This window comes from Anas acuta, chromosome 2, assembly GCF_963932015.1.
Source record: "Anas acuta chromosome 2, bAnaAcu1.1, whole genome shotgun sequence".
NCBI classification, from domain to species: domain Eukaryota; kingdom Metazoa; phylum Chordata; class Aves; order Anseriformes; family Anatidae; genus Anas; species Anas acuta.
The window spans coordinates 124,099,968-124,124,322 of record NC_088980.1 but is presented as its reverse complement, the minus strand read 5'-3'; the positions used below and the strand labels follow the sequence as shown (position 1 = coordinate 124,124,322).

The 24,355-nt window shown below is 37.8% G+C and overlaps 1 protein-coding gene across 3 annotated transcripts in view; it reads left to right on the top strand.

Moving 5' to 3' along the window:
* NCOA2 (nuclear receptor coactivator 2) overlaps positions 1 to 24,355 on the top strand; it is a 197,165-nt gene that overhangs the window by 130,306 nt on the left and 42,504 nt on the right. For all 3 annotated transcript variants that reach the window (XM_068672055.1, XM_068672056.1, XM_068672057.1), the window contains 7 exons: positions 8,973 to 9,076; positions 13,947 to 14,124; positions 15,515 to 15,700; positions 16,574 to 16,675; positions 16,793 to 16,933; positions 20,264 to 20,411; positions 22,626 to 23,895. In XM_068672055.1, the coding sequence (XP_068528156.1) occupies positions 8,973 to 9,076; positions 13,947 to 14,124; positions 15,515 to 15,700; positions 16,574 to 16,675; positions 16,793 to 16,933; positions 20,264 to 20,411; positions 22,626 to 23,895 (2,129 nt within the window). The remainder of the gene's footprint in view (positions 1 to 8,972; positions 9,077 to 13,946; positions 14,125 to 15,514; positions 15,701 to 16,573; positions 16,676 to 16,792; positions 16,934 to 20,263; positions 20,412 to 22,625; positions 23,896 to 24,355) is intronic.

The following is a 24,355-nucleotide window of genomic DNA, read 5'->3' as shown; positions in this document are numbered from 1 at the left end:
TATATACAGGAGAGTAGTTTAGATGAGTGTTTTGAAGTAGCTAAATACCAAGAAACAAAAGTGTTTCCTGAATATATGTGCTTGTCTATGTATACAACTACAGCTACTTATATTTGAATGTGCTTATCTGATTCTGTAGTTTATCAATGAGTGATTAAAGTGAGGGTACTTTTGTGTAAGGCATTGATGGCCACTGTATTTAACTAAAACGAGTACTCTTTAGTTGTTTAAGTGCTGTATTCTAGGCATTTCTAAAATATTGAAAAGTTGCATCACAAATACTCAGGGATCCAAGCCTACACCAGTTACTTCATGTTCCTAGGAAATGTAAATGCAGGGGAAAAAAATAAAACAGCATTTTAAACCAGTAAAAATTATAATCCTCAGCACTATCCTGGATTTTGACCTTTTGATAGGCAAGTCTCCTGGGCAGGGAACACCTTTGATGATTAATTTATTTATGCTCTTTCTCTGGATACACAGTACATGCTGGAAGGTTAGTGTTAGTGGTCTTTTTGGAGAAAAGAGAAAGAATGTTGCTTAAAAACTTAGGAATGCAGACACACACACATTTGATTTGTCAGTTTGTGAGTGAAGCACACCCTTTTGATGTTATTTAAAAGCATATATTGAAAATACACAAATATTTTAATAAGCTAAGAACTGTCTGAAAATTCTGCAGAGTAAAGCTGCATCCTGTTGCATTCCCCCCTTACCCCCCCCCCCCCTTTTTTTTTTTTTTTGAAAACTTCGTGGAAAAGGTCAATGTTGCAGCAGATTCAGACTAAGGTTGTGATGGAAGCTTAATTCCACATTCAAGAGATCTTTATGAAAAACAAAACAACTTTGCACTCATCATGTGGTAGTTTGAAACATCATCACAGTTTAAAATGAGGTGTTGGGTGAGAAGTAGTTTCTGAATCCAGGGCTACTTAAAGGCTTTGTTTTAGGTTTCACTAAAATAGCAGGATGACTCTTGTCTTCCTGCATCTTTACTGATAAATAAGCTTACTAGAAATAATTTCAGCAGGGAAATTGTTTTACTTGCTGTGTTGTTTTGTATTTTTATTGTGTGTTGGGGATGGAGCAAATCATTAGGGATTTGGGGTCCTGCCTGTGACTATTTATTCTTCAACTCTGCTTTTAGCAGCAGCAAGTGGATTGTAATTCTGGGTTTTACTTCAGTTCCCAATCCTAGAAGCATGTAACTGAAACCAGTGACTTCCTGGTCATCCCAGATTTTTAATAATCCTTGCTGCTGCATTAAACAGTGGATAAATATGGGAATAGTAGGTGCATATTTCTACAAATAATGCTATTTCTCTAAAAAAAGTCAAAGTGTTTGCTGTTAAATCAAATAGTTAGTAATCTTCAGAGAAGGTATTTAAATGTATTTATAGAGGGTGCGACTCAGGCTCAGTGCTCTGAATAGAGCAAGCACTGTGCTGGAAGTGTGGCACTGTGGCATCCCAACCACAGCAGCTGGCTGCAGGGCTGGGGGACTCTGCCACTGCTGCCCCAGCAAATGACACCTGCCTGCATGGGTGGACAGGGGACCAAGTTACTCTTCCAAGGTAATGCCTGGAATTGCAGAAAAGCTTTTTTGCCTTTTTTTTTTCTTTTTGTTCAAATTGCAAGTAGTAGTCCATTAAGTTTTGTAATAATGAGAGAAAAAAAGGGATCCTAAGTGTGATGGCAGAAAATAAATGTGACAGATTGAGAATAATTGAGAATAATGAAAAGAAGAAAAAAGCAATTGTTGTAAAATACATGTTAAAGTATTCAGCAAAAATACATACAGAGGTACTTGTTTTTTTTTTTTTCTGTCCAGTAGTTAAATACTGTTCTTGGTGAGTTGAATTTCATGATTTTTGTCCTTGATGTCCTGAATACCTCCAAATTTAACTGAGCTGAAGGGGATTATTTCACAGACAACACTTCCAATGGAAGTTGTACAGGGTGAAAAAAATGATGATTTGAACAAAAAAGAATGATAGAGAATGGTCAAAATTATTAGCAGAGTGGAAATTACTGACTTTGTGTTATTAGTCCTGTTTGTTTCTGTTCCTAAATCCATCGTGCTTTTTCAGTCATTAATTTACTTTTGGTCTTGTGGCACTGGCTGCTGTTTCTAAATTTTCTAAGATAAGACTTCACTCAAAGTTTAAAAAGCTCCAGGAAATGTTGTCATGTATTTAGTGTTTTTGAGGTAACACAAAGCTTTCCTCACAGCCAGTGATGCTTCTTTGCCACAGGAACACAGGGCAGGTGTCTGCAGCAAATCCTGCAAAGAGCAAGGCATGGCGCTGTAAGTGCTATTACTCCTGAGCGAGTAATTGAGCTTACAGCTTCCCAGTCTTTTCCAGCTTAATCCACAGAGTCATTTGCCATGTAAGCCTGCTTCCACCAGCGGTAGGAACCGTGAGGCTCAACCCCATGGGCTGGACCTGTCCACACGAAGGGGAGCTGAGCCCTGCTGTAACAAGAGGGCTGTGTGTCGGGGATCTGGGCAAAGCTCTGCTCTTAGATGGCTCGCACTGAATAAACGTGCTGAGAAAAAGTGCAGCTGTGCTTTTTTAATATGCACTGCAGGAGATTTCAGCAGCCTGATGATATATCGTGCATTAATGTTGAAAAGATAAACACATTTGGAGAGCACAGGAAGGCCTTGTGTTTTTATGTTAGCAGAATGCTTCCTAATGAATAAGAACGTGCTGCTGGCTTCACAGAGCCATATGGCAGCTTTTCTAATTTTAGTTCGGTGCAGATGCATAATTCTCCCTTGTTTTACCTCCTAAAACCTTCCTGAGATGTTGCATAGTTTTTCCTGTAAGACTTGAACTATAGTTTCTGTGTGAAAAATGTATTTGGGAGTCTAATGGCGGCTTTGCTCTGGACAGATGTGTGCTGTGTGATGAAAGAGCAACCTCACTGCATAATCACTTCCCTAAAATAGTAGCTAACTTTATTCATAGGCATAGGATAAGCTGGTCTTAAAATTGATTACTGAAATAGTTGCTTTTTCTTAGACAGTGGTCTTTTGAAAAATGGCTTGGTTTCAGGAAGAAAAAACAACTTGCGTTGAGGCAATGGGAACCAGCTAAGAAATGTGCACGCAGATATTGAGTGCCTTGTGAGCCATGGGCTGCAGCAGCATGAATTGCACAGCTATGAGGCAGAGCTGCTTTCCCTGTGGTTAACCAAGCATCAGAATAACTTACATGTCCTCCACTGCTTTGCTTCATCACGTGTCATGATCCAAAACCACTCACGTTACCAAATACAAGCTTGCTTTTCTTCATTTGTTTTTTGTTTTTGTTCTTTGTGTGTGTGTGTTTTTGTGTTTTTTTTTTCACGTTTGTGCAGCTGTATTCCTGTGGAAAACCTACTGTCCACAACCACCATCAATACTATTACTTAGCAATCATCATAGACATTATCAAATCTGATATTTAAAAAGTTAACATCAACTGAAACTTAGCAGCTTGCCCAAGCATTACTCTTTCTGCTTTATGTTAGCATTACTTTTTAATATTGTATCTGACATTGTCTTTGGCCAGTTGTATACTTTCACTGTTTCCATGATTGTTTGTTTGCATTTTGTTTTTGCCAGCAGCTCAGGAGAGGTCAGGAGGATCACACAGCCTAAGCCTGTTCACAAACATGAATGAGGCCAGGCAAAAGTAGTTAGCTAATGCATAGAAAAAATGGAGAAGATGAGTTGTTTTCAAGAGAGTCGCACTGTAAAATTTAATTGCATGTTTAAACATTATATAGCATATACAGTCACTTTCAAGTGATGCTGCTGTTACCATTGTAAATTATAAGGGTCTTTTTTCATTCATGTGATTTTCTAATGTGCAGAACTGAACTTTATAGTACCCCTTATAATAAATCTCTTTGCTTATATTTTTTACCTATTACTATAAAGGGAGAGTATATAATTTTAGATGGGTATGACATTTCAATAGTAATTCCAGAAAATTATGAAGAACATGAATTATACGAGGCATCTGAGAAAACCTGTTTTAAACAGTATTGGATAATAAATTTGCTTCTGCCCACTCCATTTTTTTTCTCTTCACCTCTTTCCTCGGCAGTTTGTAGAACATGGGTCCTGCCCTCTGCAATGCTTCACTGACATTTCTCTTTTGCTCCTCTTGCTCTGTGAAGAACCTGAGGTGTTTCTCCTCTGACAAATGTGTGTAGATGCAAATTCTCTGAGTATGCTTCATCTTTTCACAGTACCTAAAGGGGCTACAGTTTTGTTCTTACTTTGAAAGTGCATTTTGGTTTTGCAGAGTGTCAAGGGGGAAATATTTCTGTAGCTGGTTTCATTAAGGAAGTTGGAGTAGGGCATGGATAAAGACAAAGAGAGCTTTTTGGGTAGTTCTGCCATGCCTGATTACCCACCTGTAGGAAGGGAGTGTTTGAAACACAACCAGGAGAAGGTGATGCCCATCAGTAGCACTTCGGAGTCTGCTGTCAGAAACGCAGACAGAGCTGAGAGAACTTGAGCTGGGAGGCAAGCGAACAATAGTAAATGAGGAAGGCTTCTTAAGTTTACATGTAGCAGGAGATTTCAAACTATTGCTTTTGGCTTCTCTTTTACTAGTTTAGGAATTTCTGCTAAACTAATGTGATTTCACAAAGGTTTGCTTTCAGAATCTGGATGGAGTTTCAAATAAGGCTTCAGGCATTCCCGCTGATAAATTTGCCAGAAAATGTTTGTAAAGGTTTTGGATTTTTTTTTTCCATCTTCCTTCTCTGTAATAATACAGAAAAAAAATACTAGGAAAATATCCAACTGAAAATATTAATATGCATTTCAGTATATTACTACTTACACAATTGTAAACGTATTCACAGTTTAAAGTCTAAATTACACACATCACTAAAATGCTACATAATTGAATGTATATACTCTTTGTAGTATCTCTCTCAAGGGTACTTCTATTTTATTTAAATTTCTTTTGCTCTCTAGGCTAAATTCTTAACTGAGCGGAGCTAATAATTATTTCATGCGCGTGAAGTTTATTCCGCTGTAATTTAGATAAAACACACTTGATCCCTGGTAGCGGTTTTCATAAGGATGGATCCTGTTTCTAATTTACACTTCCTTTCCGCTGAAACCCTTGGGGTGGGTGCTGCTGCTCAACCTCCAGCAGAGAAGTCCCTTTGCAGAGGAGCCCCTTGCTGCCCCTCTCTCTTCCTCTACCAACATTAAGGCTATATTTCTTTCCATACTGATTCCCCACTCTGTTAGTGCTGCCTCGCTCCTGGGATGCCTGGTAATATTTTCCCGGTGTTTTACAACAGGGGCAGAGCTGGTGCAGCAAGCAGGATGGCCAGATGGTGCCAGACCAGGGAACCAGCTCCCACTCTCTACATTATGTGGCTGCAGTGGAAAAGTAGAGGCCAGGGCTAGTCCGCAGGGTAATGCCACCAATCTCCGTGGAGCAGGAAAAAGTGTTTCCAAGAGGCTTTGCAAGGTTGGGCCTATACAGCTATTTTCCTAACCCCTAGTATTCAAAAATAATTCATCTAGTGCAGAAATAATAAACTTTCTGCACTTTTGATTTGTTTGCAAGGCCCCCAGTGAACTTAGAAAAGATAGAAGTAAAAATAGGAAAAGCAAACATTACATTTTTACACTGCTACTTAACTCCAGAAGCTAGAACTGTTGAGAAAAGCAAAAAATACAAACGTGTGACTAAATACATGAGTGTATTCAGCACTAGAAATTCGTGCATCGTTTATTTTTTTCCAAAGTTCCTGCAATAATTTTTTGTTCTGAATTAGCCCCACGTGCTGTATTGCTGAAGAAAATATTTGCATTTGAAGTTCTTCCTTGTGCTTGCCACCAGGGCCACACTGCTGACAGTCCTTGCACACACTGTTCCTGTATGTGCTGATGAAGTCTTCAAGAGGGGCTTTGTACTTCAGTCAAAATTGGCTAATTTATTGCACCGCTGAACATTATCAGGAGCTGCAGATTATAACATCAACATAAGTTACCTCTGAACCTGCTTTTATGAGGCTGTCTGTGGCCATGGTTTCCTATACAACTGCTGCTTAAATAAATGTACAGGAACCAGTGGCCTGAACATGTAGCCTATTCTAAGCTCTCTGGCCTCTTAACTTCTTACGCAATTAAGTTACAGATCCAATTATAAAGTCCATCATTTGGGAGCACTTGTGATTTATGATGCTTTTTGTAATGCCTAAACAAATGTTGTAATGTAGTATGTGTTGTCACTGTAACTGGTAGATAATACCTAAATAGCATTTTCATATTTTTACATTTGTTATAGCATTTCCTATAGCAAGTGGCGTGTTTGTTGGTCATTTAGGGTTGGGACTTCTGTGGAAAAGGCTGGCTAAGGGAAAGGTAAATGGGGAAGTCAAATGGTTTTGAGGCACAGCTGATGATACAACAGAAGTGGTCAGGGATCAAAGGGTCAAAACAAAGAAATGGGGAACCAGAGGGCAGCTGCCAGCTGCTTTCAGAGACTGGGTATGAGGCTTGGTGGATCCTTGGTCTGACCTGGTCTTGAAGTTTCTATGTTAATTACCATTATAGTCATTAAAACCTGTTTCATTTTTCTATGAGTAAAACCTTGCCTCTCTGTGCATAAAAGAGAGCAGCTGACATATTTCATTTATTTTTTTTTTGGAGAGAGAGTGTTTTTTGATACATAGATGTGTTGTTGGTGATTTGTCTGAACTCTGTGGCTGTAACAGTTGAAAAAAAAATCTTCAGCAAATCTTCTGTATTATGTGAGAAATAATCAGAAAAAGTCGCCCTTGTAAATCCATAAAACCAGGACATCATGTGGTGAACATACTTGCACGCCATCGCTGTAGCGCATCTGCTGTCCCTGCAGCTCTGGTGCACGGAGTATAATCCCACGTTCCCTGATAGTCAAGATGCTATCACTGGCTACAGCAGTGAGGGGATGAAAGCAGGAAGATGGTATCCGTACCCATTATAGTAGTTTGCAGTGTGAAACCAGGGATCACTTTATGATACCAGGAACAGATGGGAAACGAGTATCATTGCTGACTTTATTAAAAGCTCAACCCTATTTTTAGAATTCATTTACAATTTTTAGACTATGTTTTCAGTACTGTATCATCATGTGGTACCAGCTCTGCTACACTGTAATATGTGAAGGACTGTTTTTTACTTTTTTTTTTTTCCCTTACACCTAATCACTGCCATTTGCCAAAAGAAAAAAAGAAGGTGGGGGTGGAATAGAGTGGGGAGGGGAGGCCTACTGCAGTCCTCAGAAATACAGATTCTGGTGAGTTTAAGTGGCAGAGGAAAGTGGGTTATCAATATTTCTAGTGCATTTATTTCTATCAGATTATTTTAATCTAAATGATATGAGCTATCCAATACTCTTAACATTCCCTTTCTAGAACAGTTTTGTTTCATCATTATTCACAATTGTGTCATATCATGTACAGACATGCTATAAGAAGGCACCTGAGATTTTCCTGACTCTTTTCTCATGAAAGCAAGAAATGGCAGAAGTCCAGGATGAGATAGTCCAAGTGACCAAAGGCTCATTGCCAGCGGGTGGCCACAGATACGAAAACATCCAGGGGTTCTCAGAAGCAGTTCCTTTGCTTTATGTCTAAGCACTGTATAATATCATTGACCTTATAACCTCTACCAAGAAAAGAGTTCAGAGGAAATTTGACTGCAGAATTGCAGATATGCAGACAGTGGAAGATCCTATACATTTGGGTACATTTTAATTTGTACAACTGATACTTTAATTTTCACTAATGGTGAATTTGCAAGAGCACGTTGGACTACCTGCATGTGGTACTTTAATTCCTACAATGAGTCACCTTCTGATTTATCATTGTAGAAGGAACGAATTCTTGTTATAATAATTGAAATGAGATTTCATGTTTATTAAAATAATCTATTGTGTAATATTCAAAGTTTAAAAAAAAGATTGCAGTATAGACCCCACGTTTGCATACTTGCTCAAAAAATAATAAAAGAATGTTGTTCTGTTTATAGAACTTGTAACAAAAAATTGTTTGTTTCATTAAGTTAAAATGTAGAATATTTTATATAGTGTTATTATTATTTTTATTATTTCTTCCTTAAACATGAATTCACTGAATAGAAAAAAAAAATAATATAGTCCATTACCTGACAGGAATTGTAAACCCTCTTGATTTGAAAGTTTCTGTATGTATGAATGCCCCTTACCTTTGGATTTGTGTATACTATGATGCTCTATGTTATGATACATTGCAATGTGTGTCTTCATACTCCAGAAACCTTAAATCATTCTTGCCTGTAATTTTCAAACACAGCACTTGAAACTGTATGTACTTTTAATTTACTCATATTGAAGTGGCAAAGGAAGGGGTTATCAGTATTTCTATTGTATTTATTTCTATCAAATTATTTTAATCTGTATGATCTGTATGAAATAACACAGTACAAAAATCATGTGATAGTAAAAATGTGCTCCCAGAGGCCTTGGAGCAGAAACGAGCCCACTGTTTCTCAGTACTGTTCCAAGCAGATTGCAGACTTGTGTTTTTTCTTCTAAATACAGTGATTGTGGAAAAGTTGTGTATCTATGAGCTTTGCGTGCTCTGTTAGCTCAGTCTCTTTACATGCCTTCATCCTGGCCATTACACACCGCACCTTCATAAGGAGTCTCTTGTCTTTGCCCAGAGATGCATTTTGTAGATTTGTAAAGCGTCTAGCAGAGAAAAAGCAGAAATGATTTCATTGTGTCTTCAAACTTCACAACTGAGAAGCAAATACACTAGTTATGTTTCTGTTGAGTCATTAAGGGAGATTTTTTCGATCTCATTTCCAGTATTGTTGCACTGTAACTGTTTCATAGCTAGTCTCAATACTCTGTGATCTCTTACTGTGTCACTTAATGAGCACTGCTCTGTCATTTAATACATAGTTTTCTTTACTGCAGAAAAAGCAGCAGCAGCTAATGAAGATGAAGTGCAAAAAGCAGATGTATCATCTACGGGTCAGAGTGTCATCGACAAGGACGCACTTGGACCAATGATGCTTGAGGTGAAGAGCACAAAATTCCTTTATTTAAGCCAGTTCTCTGCCCCCAAGGATGAAATGAAGTGAAAAAGTGCAGTTGGAGGTTTCTGTAAAAGAATGGTCAAGCAATACAAACCACCCTGGCAATTTAGGATTAAGGCATTTATGAATGGGCAGCATATTTCTGTTGGGTTTGGTGTTGAAACTCTCTTTATCTTTGAGGGGGGATGAAGAAGGAAATAGAGAGGCAGAGAAAGAGAATTCAGCTGCTTTATTACACAGTCTTCTGTGTCTGTATGTGCATGTTTTATTTGTGATGACGGATTTGGAAGAACTGCTATATCTTACAATTAACTGACAGATGCAGTAGTGCACACATGAATAATACTTCCTTTAAAATTGTATGTCATTGCTATACAGTTTTAATGATTTATTATTTCAGCATTTCCAGCTTTACTCTTTTCCCTCTAGAATATGTAAGGAATCTAGCAGGGCTTTTTGAGATACATATTTCAGTTTGTTCAGTTAAGGTTTCTGCCTGATTCTAGCTGTTATTTTGATATCCAAAAAGGCTGCATGGTTAAAACCTGGCTTCTAAATGCAGCAGTAGTAATGTTGTGTAGGTATTTTATCTGGGATCCTGATATCGTGTGCTACTGTCCTTTGGCGCTACTGCTCTATCTGCATAAGTTCACTTGCAAATTGTTTATTCCTGTTCTGGCAGTGGGCTTTACCTGTAAGGAAGAATAAATGTTGCTTCAGACAAAATAAAGCACAATCCCTAAATCTAGCTAAAGGAACTAACTTTGGCTGAAGCATAACTATTCTGTCATTTCTGAATGCTGCAGTAACAAGATGCATGTTGTATCAGTTTTAAGTATCGATGAAAACATAGTTTTCAGTACCATATATGAAATAAAGGTTCCAAAGGCATATTACTAAACATAAGGAAGATTAGGCAGGTTGGAGTGAAAACATTGTGCTTTGAAAAACTGGGGTAACAAATTAATTGATTTAATTTAATTTTTATTATAAATGCTCACTGAATTGAATGTTGTTGTTTTTGCTATCAAAGTTAAATATCCACCCCTTTCACAGCTATGTTAAAACTTATCTTTAAGTTCCTATTAATTTAATTGTAAGGACCTATTTTAGTCACAGGGAAAATAAGGATAAGATTTTTTATTCGTAGCTTGTCTTAGATGATTAGCCACCACAGCAAACATGACATGTAAAATCACCCGTCTGTTCCGTTATTCCATTTAGTTTATTTTTCCTTCATGGTACGCAAAAACTGAATAGCATTGCATATTAACAACGAAAGATTGTGGAACTAAATTAATAAACTGTGGTCTTCTTGCAACAAGAAACTTAAAAGGACTGAAAGTTGTTACAAATGTACTGTGAAAAGACTACAGATACTTTCTTTGTGTCTTTATCTCTTTAAGGAAATGCAATTAAGTTATTTCATCTTTACAAAACCCCTTTATACAACCTCTTAAAAAATCTACTCTTTTTACATTGCCATAAAAATGGCAATGCTGATGAACACTTTCTGACTTGATTTGGTTTAGAAACGTAATTGTCTGTTTTTATTAAAGAATAAAACTGAAGAATCCTCAAACTAGCAAGTGTTTCCAGCTGAAGAAAGTGAGTAAAATTCATCATGCAGCTGCCTCTGAGGAATATTTTAACATATTTCTTGGTTAAAGCAGAAAAGTAGATATAGAGGGAGCGTAAAAAATAGTTGAGAGAGCTGGCAAGAGCTCAGAGTGAACACAGATTTGTTTTCTATTCCAATAGATCATCAAAAATAATATCTGTTCTTGTTTTCTCTTTCAGCTTGTTGCCCATTATTTGTTCCCCCATTGTACCAATAGCACTGAAGAAAAGTGTGCAGGCCCTCATTATTGTTCTAGTTGTTTATTGTGGTGGAATACGTCTGGGAACAGAATTAAGAAATCATTGCAAAAGTGGAAGCTTCTAAGAGATTTAAGTGGCTTGGTGCATTAACTTGCTCAAAAGCCTTCTGCTTACCTAAAATACTATTTTATTATGGCTTTTGCCTCAGAATAGAAAAAAATGGGAAACCGGCCTATAAGGCTTGTTCTGCCTGTATTACTCTTAAGCTCAGCTGACCATTTCTGTGGTCAACCAAAGAAGCAGCTGTGAGGAAGCAGCCCAGAGCTATTCCTTGCCAAATTAAGTTGCTGTAGTAGGAAACAGTAGGGAAAACTGAAGATTATTGTGGGATGCCAGTAACGCTAATAATCTCTTGCCTGCCCTCTCTGCCTTTGAAAGTCTTCTTAGGACTGCGATAAACATCTGCTATGGCTTTGGTTTTGCAATCCCTTTGAATTGATGTAAGCGTGGACTGTGGCCAAACAGAACGGTTCAGCCAAACCCACACCCTTCTGCCAGCTTTAAAAGCCCTGTGGTTCCACAGCAGGCCAGTTTGGGTGACTGATGTGGCTAGCATCTCGTTTTTTTTCTTACATTAGTTTTTGGTCAGCTCATCTCCCTGGTCTAGCTCTGTCTGTCCTCAGAAATGCTGCTGAGAGGAGGTAGTTGTTGTGGTGTGGAGGGGACTAAACCAAAGAGGCTGTGCTTATGTTGGCTTCAAGCAGTGGTGAAATGCAGTTTTAAGACAGCAATCCATAGCAGAGATGCTGATAGAAATTAACTTCAGAGCCTCAATTAATTGAATCTTGTAAATCTTTATTAGTTAAACTAAATACTAGTCACCAGGAAAATGGCATGGATGTCCTGAAAGCACATGGGTAGGAGAGAGCTTGCTACAGTAATGGAATTAGCGGGAGGAACCAAGAATGATCAGAAACAAAAAGAAGGTAGTGATATAAAAAGAAAGAAAAGAAAGAAGGAAGAAAGAAAGAGAAGGAAAAGAAAACCAGAGATTAGAATTTGTGACAGTTAACAGGAGAAAAAAGACCTAGATTATCTTTAAAGGCAGTCAGGAAAAGTAAAGTATGTTCTTGTGCATTTATTTTTGCTTTTATTATTTTGTAATTTAAAAGCAGCGCACACAGAGCATTTGGCAAGCATTACCTCAGGCAATCTGCTCTTATGATGTGCGTCCACCACTGCTCCCTGGAACAGATCTGGTACCTGATTTAGCCTGGGAAGGACTCCTGGGGATTGCGGGGTCCCACCTCCCACGCAGAGCAGGTCCCAAGCAGGTGGTCTGGGGTAGAGGCCAGCCCTGTTTTGAATGTCTCCAGGGAAGGAGATTTCACAGCTTCTTTGGACAGCCCCTTCCCACATGTGACCACCTTCATGGTGATTTTTTTTTTAAATGTAGATCTCCATGAAGTTTCCTGAGTTGCAGCCTGTGTCTGTTGTGTCTTGTCTTTTCCCTGTGAACCTCTCTTTATGCCCCTGGTAGGTGGCTGAGGAGAGAAATACCATTTCTGCTTGGCCTCCTCTTTTGCACCGTCTGGGTCTGCTAAGTGCTCAGTCGTGTGCAGCATTTTTAATATGTATATGTAGCCTGAGTCCTTGACAACTGCCTGTTAACACCAACATGTAAGTTGCGTTGAATGCAAGTTTGGTCATATCAAAAAATGCCACGTGCCTGTATACACTTGTTGTGGCAGCTTCTCCTTGTTAAGCTGTTTTACAGGGAGCCAAGTTCAGGCTTAGTATGGGTCCATTTGCTTTTAAATCTGTTAAATCACGGGTTACCAGGTTTTCTGATTTGCCTCTGTCCCTGGAGGCACAATATAGTAGTTTCTGGTTTTAGACTGAAATGCAAACTAACATTTCAGTGATTTCCCACCACCGTTTGGAGAGAGGTGAATAAATCAGGCAAAGCTGCAGAAGTCTGCAGGGGTTAATTCTTAATTGAATGCTTAGATCAAAAGCTTTGGTGCTTTAAGTTTAAATCCTCCTTATCTGCTCATATGACATATAGTCAGAGGGATGTACTCTGAAATATTTCTAGCTTGCACAATCATGCTTGCATCTTAAGAAAAAAGAAAGTTTACATGAGAAGTTTTACTGATACTCGGATTTTTACTTTATGCTGATCACGTAGAAACAATGTAATATTTAGCTTAGGTTTTAGATGGCATACAGCAGGTATCTGAAAGAATCCTTTAGCCGTGTTGTCTCCGTCATGAGATAATAGGGGAAACCATCAGCATAATTTAAGAAACGCCTAATTTAAATACTTCCTTGCAGAAGTTTTAAGTCCTTTAGAACATCGTGGAGCTGAGATGAAAAGGTGAAATTAAACTGGTGTCAAACAAGGAAATGAAAACAGCCCTGTGAGCAGGGACTAAAGCTGCAGGATCCTCTGCATACCTCACTGCTGCCCTGCTCTCAGCCTTAGGGCAGGTTGGGCTTCCCTTCTCTCCTTTATAACCCTGAGGTTCTTGCATTCCTGGCTCCATGGGACCAAGATACATTGCTGGGGATGCAGAGAGAGCCTTTCTTGTAGCAAATCCTATAATGTTTTCCTGGGCTCCAGGATCAGTCTCCCTGTGGTGAAAGGAGGAGTGAACAGGCTCTGTGTTTAGCAGAACTGCCTTCTAGTCCAGGTTTCCTGCTTAATAGGCAGGCAGATAGGTAGCAGCCTCTTCGCTTTTCAAAATTTATTGTTGTTATTGTTGTTGGTGTTGGATTTTTATGTTTGTTTCCATCTGTGGATTTCATCATTTTGCAAGGTGTGCATCCATCTTTCTGTGCTTTTAAACTGGTTTGATATAAGTAAGATAATATGTTCAATATGAATTGTGGACTTTGCTATGACAAGAATATAAGAACTGGAACGGACACCGAAAGCTTCATAAAGAACTTCTGAAGTGTGAATTTATTTATCGGATATCTTTTTGTTTCTCCCCCCACCCCCTTGCCTTTTTGTTTTTCCCCTCAGGCCCTGGATGGGTTCTTTTTCGTAGTGAACCCAGAAGGCAATGTTATGTTTGTTTCTGAGAATGTGACGCAGTACCTAAGGTACAACCAAGAAGAGCTGATGAACACAAGCATATATAGCATCCTGCATGTAGGGGACCACAATGAATTTGTCAAAATCCTGCTGCCAAAATCTTTAGGTATATATGTTTTCCTCTTACACGTTTATTTATTTAACTTTGTTTTCATAAATCAGCATTTCCATAACTTTAGTTAAAGCCCTTCCACTGCTTATGGTTTCATCATATTCTATTTATTTTTAATGCATTATATCAGCTGTATGAATGATTTATATTTTTCTGAAAAGCATCCTCCACTTTTCAGTCTTGCCTTATTTGTTAACTGATATTTTAAATGGATCTTTAGAGTGAATCACTAAAAGACAGCATTTAACTCTGTTAGCTGTCAGTCTTCTAGGCTGGTTATTCTAAAAGCATCTAAAAAGGAGGGGGATATCTTATGCAAAATGAGAAAGCTCCTTTTGCTTTTTTTTTTTACAGTGTTTTTTGTCTTACCAATATTTACCCTTCCCTTTCAGAAAACGTTTTAGTTGCAGCCATTTTTGCATTCATACTAATATTGGTTTTAGCGTCATGATATTTTGGAAGCAGTGCAAAGAAAAAAAAAGTCAATACAGAACTCCTCATTTACTCACAGCAGTTTAAAAAGTATTATGTAATTCACTTTAGCATTTTATGACTTTGTGTACAAACCCCTGAAGAATTGAAAATGTAACACTTTTAATGGCTAAGCCCCATAAATTACTGCCTTTATTGCATTTTATGGCTGAAGAGGGCAAATGAAGAGTATTTTAAATATGACCCTTCTATTTCTTTATGTGGTGTTACATTAATTTGCTCTGACTGATGTCCACTACCTATATTTGTGCATGGCAGGATTTTGTTTCCTTTTTTACTTATCTTAAGCACTGTGTTAGGGTTTAGTTTTATCCACCCAGGTCGTTGTCATCCCTTCAGTCTTTTCCATTGCAGCTGGGACTCTGTTTTTCAATACGTTCCTGCTTGCATTACTTTTTGTTTTTATAAAATCCATATCAGTTTATTATCTTTCTATTTCTAATCTGGACACAGACTTTTTTTATACGCTGTTGTTGTCTCTTTTGCATTGATGAGTTTTTAATTCAATGGGTAGATCCTACATACTGCCTTTTTTCTTCTAGGCCCATAAGTTAGCCTATCTCTACCCAATAGGGTTTTCAATGTACTCTATCACCTTTACATAAACCAATATTTAGAGTTTTACTCTGCTTTTCTACTGCTGTCATTATAAGTTGCTTAAAAAAGACACAGTGGCTGAACAAATTAGACCTCAATGTTTTTTAAATATAGAAAGTTACAAATTACCTTGTTACTTGCTGGTTTGGACTCTAATATTAAAAATGGATTGTTGCTATCAAATTAGCTTGATTTCTGACCAGTTTGCAAAGCACCTTGATTAATTTCCCATGGATAAGCTGTAGAAATGATTGCTATCAGGTTTATCTCACTGTATGATCTTTGCTTTGTTCAGTGAATGGGGGATCTTGGTCTGGTGACACTCCTAGGCGTAATAGCCATACCTTTAATTGTCGGATGCTGGTAAAACCTCTTGCTGATTCTGAAGAAGGCCATGATAACCAGGAAGCACATCAGAAATATGAAACTATGCAGTGCTTTGCTGTTTCTCAACCAAATTCCTTCAAGGAGGACGGTGAAGGTAACTGCCACTTTCCATTTGTGTTATTACATTCTCTTTCCATGCTATCTCAAATAGTTACAGGATAGCAGTTCTGGTATGGTTGATAAAATTGCCTCTGAATTCTGAAAAAATAAAAAGGTGTAAGGTGCAAGTTTCCCCTTTTTCAGTTAACTGTAGAAGTTTGTTTCTGTGTTGGATTATGAGTATATTCACTAACATGTACCCAATTTGTTCTGTTATAATGGTTTGAGAGTAACACCATTTACATTAATGAGATTTTATACCCCTGTAATTGTAAGAAGAATATCAGAGACTGGGAGAAAAGTTTAAATTGGCAATCTTTTGAGTTCTCCGAATGCAAAGACAATTGTGATTCACCATTTCCTTTACCATTTTACTACTTCAGCAGGTAAATTTCCTTAGATTGTATTTCAAGCATTCAGATAAGTAAAAATGGTTTATTATGAAGCTGCTTCCTCAGGGACAGCAAGCATTTGGGTCATGTTTAAGAAATGTGTCTTAGAAGGTACAAAGCAGAGAGTGTTGAAGAAACTTGATCTCTGTGCATGTATCGTATTCCTTTTTATTATTTATCTTTCAAGAGGTTGAGCTACCACAAGTATATGCATAAACACATGCCAATAGCTGTGGGTCATGGTGGAGTCCTTGAATAATTTTTCTTCTTTGAAAGAAAACAAACACACTTCTCCTGTGATGTTATAGGAAACAGTGAAGATGTAAAACTACTGAGTTCTATGTATCCTTTTATTGGTATGAAATATTATTTTAGCCCAAAAAGAATTAAAGTGTACTAAAAATACTTCTGAATTATTTTTGGAAACAAAACCTTTCTTATCTATACAAATTACTAAAGTAACATTTTTGTTTAAGATTTGCAGTCTTGCTTGATTTGTGTTGCAAGAAGAGCTCCAATGAAAGAAAGACCACTTCTTCCTTCATCAGAGAGCTTTACTACTCGCCAGGATCTACAAGGTATTGTGAAATACTTTTTTTTTTTTTTTTATAGATATATACTTTTGTTGGGTTTTGTTTGTTTGCTTGTTTCCCCAAGGGGGAAATTCCTGTAACAACTGTTTTATCTAATCTCAGGCAAAATAACTTCACTGGACACAAGTAGCATGCGAGCAGCTATGAAACCTGGCTGGGAGGATTTGGTAAGAAGATGTATTCAGAGGTTCCATTCGCAGCATGAGGGAGAAATATCTTTTGCCAAGAGGCATCACCAGGAAGGTTAGGTTTCATATTTTTAGCACTTTCTATATTTAAATTGTTTGTCGTTTGTATCTATTGGTTGCGTTCTCTTTGTTGTGTCTACATGGAACACTTATAAACTACTGACAATCGCTTTTTTAAGCTTATTTCCCTAATGCACTGATGGGTCTCTCTAGAGAGGTTTTACACCATTCTCCCTGTTTGTTTTAGCCTTCTTGTTATAACTGTGCTATACAGGAGGTTGCTTTAAATCTTGAAATTACTGCCGTTATTTTAGAAAGCAAGACCTTTGCATGTTGTCTCCCCATATGTTCGTTACGCAGTATTCTTCAGAATCTCAGCTTACACATTGAGTTCATTGACCTGCATTCTATTTCTCTGCAAAAAGAATGGACTTTTACAGTCACATTTCCTGTGAGAAACACTCTCTGTGAATTATCAAAGATGCAGCACTCATGCTATCAGGCACCCTACATTGTTGTACCGTATCTAGCAGATAAGTGTTATAGGATTCACCACAAGCACTTCTACTCAGTCAAGATTATGGAAGGTAAGCTGTAGGAAACTACTGCATTGTGAAAGGTTCCCCATGAGGTTTTTGTGGTAGTGACTGGGTGGGGATTTTTCTTTTCATTAACCCCTGTTACTGTTAATTCTAATAAAACAGGTCCAAATTACTAAAAACAAATAACCCCTTATAAACCACTGGAAAGTACTTTCAAAATCAATTGAGAATAACCAGAACATTTCCAGTGAAGGAGCATCAGTCTTTGGTTCATATTTGTAGAACAGGATTTATAGGTAGTTGTAACAGCCATTAAACAACTGACATGCTGTCTGCAATACTGAATTGTAGTTGGAGTCTGAAAGGATTCCACCAAATATACATACAAGCACACACACCCCTTTAATCATGCAGTTTTCATTCAATATTTTTTAATATGTTTTTAATATATCTTGCCTTCATGAAACCTTCACTTTGGGAATTTGTGGGCACAAAATTACTGTGGTATTTAATATAGCAGCTTTTGAGGTATATACAGGAGGAGTGCTAAAAGCTCACAACCTTATGCTGTGATTTCAGACAGATGAAGGAGGGTAGTATGCAATTCAAGTTGCAATAGGGACTTAGAGAGAGAGCAGTTTCAGGTAAGGATCATTCTGCACAGGTATGATTTAGGTGTTTCTGTTGTGGCATCCATGTGTTACTTCAGTCCTCTTCAAAGGATTCCTGACCAAATTAGCAGCTCTTACACTCAGTGCTGAGGTTTGAGTGCCTCTTCTCTCAGCTATGTGTGAAATGATAAAAATATACATGTTTGGGGGTTTTAACTGTATCATTTTGCAGGAGAGGCTTAGGATAGTCATATAAACTGTGAAGTTGGTTGAAATGAGGGGGCTCTTTTTGTGGAAGTGAAGAGAGTAAGTGATAAGAGGAGGAGGAAAAACCTGTGGAATTGCTTTGCTGCAAAGGATCCAGTACTAGAGATGAATAATGGCTGAAATGTTCCCATCCTGTAGTATAGAGAAGAAAAACAAGGCATATCTTGGACAGTAGCATCTTTGCATTCAACAGAGGAACCCCTTGCATTTTTTAAGTCGCTTAGGTTTTTACTATGGTTTGGGAATAGAAGCAAATTAAGTAGCAGTCTCCTACATGTAATTTGGTGATACAGTGGGAAAAAAATTGGCATTAGCTTGACAAACAAAAAACAACAACAAAAAAATCTTTTGAATTAACTCTCCATATAAAGTGCAGAATATATGGCAAGTTTTTATTGGCCACAGTCAGAAAAATAGCATTTCCTCAAGAGGAATACGGAAACATTCTTGTTTGCTTAAAGAATTAGTTTGGAAAATGATTTAAGTAGAGATTTCACTTGTATCCTGTTGGCATTGAGTATTGGAATTTCCTGATGTGGTATACGCTAAAGTTAAGAGCTTTGGACCTTCTGGTGCCCAAAGGTTAAACTGAAACAATGACATACCTAACAGTGAAATTTCGCTTTGTATTGTTTCACAGTTGTAGGTTTTTGTTTTTCTTTACATTTTTACTCTGAAAACCCCCTCTGGTTGTTTAAATTGTGCTTCCTGTTTTCTCACTGCCTAAATAATACTTTAAAACCTTGCAGAACAATATATAACAGTGGGGGGACAGGGAAGGAAAGCAATCACAGCCAGTCCTGCAAGTCGAAAAATCTGGTAGCTCAGTAGTGAAGGCTGTTTAATAAAGCCATGCTTGGAAAACAATCTTTTCATTATCACATGAAAAAAATAACAAAAACAAACAAGAAAAGGCAACGAAATGAAGATCAGACGATAATATTAATTCAAAAAAAAAACAAACCAAAACAGAAAATATGCATACCTGAAAAATAACAGTATTTGTAGTGCTTTATTTCTGTTTTTTCCCCTAAACAATTATATGGACATTCTGACGTGAAGTATTTGCCTCCTGCCATAACTTTGATCCTAATGTAATAGCCTTTGGACTTTTAAAATGTTCAGGCTTGTTTCACTGATGGCAAGGTTTCAACAGTAGAATCAATGTTTGAAGATTACCTTTTTCCCAACATGATTTTCCATTTTAATGAAAGAAATGTTGCTGGGGGTTACAGGAGTTAAATAACTCGATTTGGTGAAGTTCAGATTTATACTGAAAACTTAAGTGCTGCAGAGTATGTGCAGTGAAATAAGCCCCAAACCTGACATGCAGTCACATCTAATACTGGAAGAAGGTAGCACAGGCACAGTTTTAGTTTAGGTAATTTGTTTGAGCTGTACATTTTTGTATTTGTTCTTCAAAAAGTAGTAATTTATTATTCCAGCTGTTCTTATTTCTAATTGTTTCTGTGTAAGAGATTTATGTACTTTTTAAATTAAAGTATTATTGAGAGTAACTGTTATAATTTAAGCAAGCAATAGGGAGTAGAAAGTAGACACTAATGGAAAAAGATGATCTAGAAACTAAAGGCATTTATATTAATAATCTTGATGTAGGTGATACAGATGAAAAATGTATGAGCAACAAAAGGAGTTAGATGAAAAGTGATATGGACATCAAGGGCTTCTTGACCCACTCCTGAAATAATTTGTATTTCATAATATCTGCCCTATTATTGCTGTCACTCCTCATAAGTTTTCTTTTGATCACCCTACAATATATGAGTTCCTTTATTTTATATGCATCATCACCTCTTTTTATTTCCAAAATTATTCTTCTGTTTTTCTGAAAAATTACGCTGTGGCTGCGGTATCAGTGCTGATGGATTTAGAACATCAGACACTGAGTGACTAAGCTATCTGTAATAGAGTTTCTCATTAATTCTGTTGTTTTCTTGCTTGCAGTGCTGAGGCAGGGACTAGCGTTCAGTCCCGTTTATCGGTTTTCCTTGTCTGATGGCACTATAGTTTCTGCCCAAACAAAGAGCAAGCTCATCCGTTCCCAGACTACTAGTGAACCTCAGCTTGTCATCTCCCTGCATATGCTTCACAGGTAATTCTCACCAGCTCCTTCTCCCCCTGCAGAGTGTGGGTGGAACAAAAGTACAAAGTTGCCAAAGCAAATAGATTGTTTTAGGCTGATGGACATTTCAGTTGACCTAAAACAGATAGCATGAAAACAAATTTTTTTTTAATCGACGCTTACCACAGGAAAAGACTTATTTCAGTACTACAGCAGGAAAATATTTCAGTATTACAAGCAGCATGCTGGATTTGCACATCGAGATCTTCCATTAAACATACAAAATTTTCTTTAATCTTATGTTCTTAATTTCAGTATTTTAATTTCCTGTACTTTTCATAGTAGGCACAAGAAATTTTCTGGATGTAATTAAATCTCAAAAACTTTGGTGGATTAAATTCCTAATGTTCAGAATCAGTTAGATATTGAGCTTGGGTCTCTTTAATGAATATATTATGACTATTAAAATCACATTTTAGACAAACTGCATATTTTAACTCCTTGTCTCTCTTCATTCCTTCTCTTTTCTGGCACACACATACAATTCTGTGAAATGGCACCACTATCAGTTAAAATAAATAAGAAAAAATAAAAACAAAAAGCACAGGCAATAATATCTTAAAGTCAAGGATAAGTAATCACAGACTTCAAAATTTCAATGTAGAATTAGGTTATTACATGTACCAGTACACTTGTGTCAGATTGTATTTCAAATTTTATTTGCTGATTATAATTGCAATGCTGTTTTCATATATACACACTATCAATTTTTTTTAAAGGAAGAAAACATTTCTAAACATAATTAAAACTGAAACCATTTTACAGAGGTTATATATTTGGAAAACCAAAAGCTACCTAAAATTTGTTTAGTCTGGATTAGTGAAAATATATGATATTTCATGAAGTGTTAAATTTGAAGTTTAAAAATGCACTATTAAATTAAAACTTATACTTACAAATAAAATAGACTTGCTTGTGCTTTTTTTTTTTTTTTAAGCAGAGCTTTTTTTTTTTTTTAAGATACTGGTAGTATCTAAACTGTAGTAAGGTTTTAAAAATCCACCTCTCTATTTACTGTTAACGTTGTTCATCTTTGCTTTTATACCTAAGCTAACAAATACGGAGTAACAAACTCCACTACTTTGTGTGCTTCAGTTCTTCCACTTGTCATGCTTTAGCAAAATGGGAAGCTTTATCTGCACTTATCTTGTGCAAGTAGGAATGTTTTTAATCTAATCGAAAATATATATTAGGAATGTTCCATTAGCATTTGTTTTTGGAAGTCCAGAGTTGATTTGATTTTTCTCAGAATCTATTTTTTTTTCTTCCTAATCTACTTGACTATGGCTCTTTTATAGCTTTTAGCATTTGGGAATATGCCTTATTTTTCTGATTTAAGTTTTAGCACAGAAGTAAAAACTATATTGTATCCTTCCATAAACTGATTAAAATCTACTGAGGAAAAGAGAAGTGATCTCTAGCTGCTCTTGCAAGATTTTCTTCTGTGCATATTTCTCTGTTTCTGCCATCTTACAGCCTTCAACTCTAAGATCTGAGTTTCAGCTTGTGTATATATAGTGGTTTTCTTCTCTTTTTCTAGCTGTCTGTGCAGGACTGGATTGCTAACTGATTATTCCCATTCTGGAGTAGTATCCAGTAGTTCTTTGGCTCAAATACTTTTTGGAGCATCATCAAAATACTCTGGCAGTATAGAAATGTGACTTTTTAAACTTTCTTTTGGCTATGAGCTTGGTGGACGAATAGCCCAATCCACTCTTGTGGTGGGGCTCGCTCATAGACTTTCAAAGCTCTGTTGAACAGCTGTCTACAGCTGTCTTGTAAAACACACATTTTTGGGGGTTTAAGATGTTTAAGATGAGATTTCTCTGTTATGAAAGTTAGCTCTTGCTGAATTGTAGAAGAAAGATATACATTAAAGGGAGAGAGTCTGAAATTATAACCTATCTGCATTTCTAATGGCTGTCATTTAGATGAGGTCTAATTTTGTTTTTCCTCTATTCTACTGATTTGTTAATGAGCTACAGAAAAACCATACTGTTAATGCTCAGCCATGTTGGTAGTTGCATATCACTTTTGTCAAATTGTCAATTTGTTCTTAATCGTAGGTTTGTTGTGTTATTTTAAAGTGAGGTTTGGGGTTTTGCTTCTTTTTCTGTAATGTAATTGCAAGTTGGCCACTGTCATTTTAGCTAATGGGTTGTTTTTCTTCCCCTTGCCACATAGAGAGCAGAATGTCTGTGGAATGAATCAGGATTTGACTGGACAAGGAATGGGAAAGATATTGAACCCCATTAGCTCCAGCAGCCCTGCCCATCAGGCCATGTGCAGTGGGAACCCAGGTCAGGATATGACCATCAGTAGCAATATAAATTTTGCCATAAATGGCCCAAAGGAACAAATGGGCATGCCAGCAGGCAGGTTTGGTGGTTCAGGGGGAATGAACCATGTGTCAAGCATACAAGCATCCACTCCTCAGGGTAGTAACTATGCACTAAAAATGAATAGCCCCTCACAAAGCAGCCCCGGCATGAACCCAGGGCAGCCAAACTCAATGCTTTCCCCAAGGCATCGTGTGAGCCCTGGAGTGGCAGGCAGTCCTCGAATCCCACCTAGTCAGTTCTCCCCTGCAGGAAGCTTGCATTCGCCTGTGGGAGTTTGCAGCAGCACAGGAAATAGCCATAACTACACCAACAGTTCCCTGAATGCGCTTCAGGCCCTCAGTGAGGGCCATGGAGTTTCTCTAGGATCATCGTTGGCTTCACCTGACCTAAAAATGGGAAATTTACAAAATTCCCCTGTGAATATGAATCCTCCCCAGCTAAGCAAGATGGGAAGCCTGGACTCTAAAGACTGCTTTGGACTCTATGGGGAGCAATCGGAAGGTACAACTGGACAAGCAGAGAGCAGCTGCCATTCAGGAGAACAGAAAGATACCAGTGAGAGCAGCATGCCACCGGTTGTCAGTGGCGAGAGACCTGATGGACAGAATAAGCTGCATGACGGGAAAAGCCAGACAAAGCTCTTACAGTTGCTGACCACCAAATCGGATCAGATGGAGCCTTCGCCCTTGTCCAGTACCATGGGAGATGTCAGCAAGGACTCCACGGGAGGGTTGCCTGGGTCTGGTTCGGCACATGGAACCTCGCTCAAGGAGAAGCATAAAATTTTGCACAGACTATTGCAGGACAGTAGTTCTCCTGTAGATTTGGCCAAGCTCACAGCAGAGGCCACAGGAAAAGAACTGAACCAGGAGTCCAGTAGCACAGCTCCTGGTTCAGAGGTGACTGTTAAACAGGAGCCAGCGAGTCCTAAGAAGAATAATAATGCACTACTTCGCTACTTGCTAGATAAAGATGATACTAAAGATATTGGTTTACCAGACATACCCCCAAAACTGGAGAGGTTGGACAGTAAGACGGACCCTTCAGGTAGCACAAAGTTGATAGCTATGAGGACGGAAAAAGAAGAGATAAGCTTTGAGCCTAATGAACAGGTAAGCAAATCTTTGCATTGTGTGTAAATCAGGTGTTCATGGTCTGTGTTCCTTCTATCTTAATTTTTTCCAGACTTCCTCTGGCAGTACTTTCTTGACATTCAAAGCTGTTGATAAGCAAACTGTAATCTGATCTTCATTACATTTTCCAATTTATGTTAATAAGTTGTGGTCATCACTCTGTCTAAAAGAGCAGACCGGTTGTGTGATTGACAGACCATGCCTGGGAGGAGATGGATGGCACAGGGACTTAAAACTGGGCAACTTTTCCTAGCTGGTAGTCATACGAAGAGAAAATACTGGCAGTTGTTGGTTGATGCTAAATTATGGACAGCTTTTCCCACAGGCTGTTGTTGAACAGCTAGATGCACTCGTGGCCAAGCCCAGCGTAATAACTGCACATCTCCCATGCAAAGCAGAGAGCTGTTTGAAAGGGCTGATACCACCTATTACTGGTCCT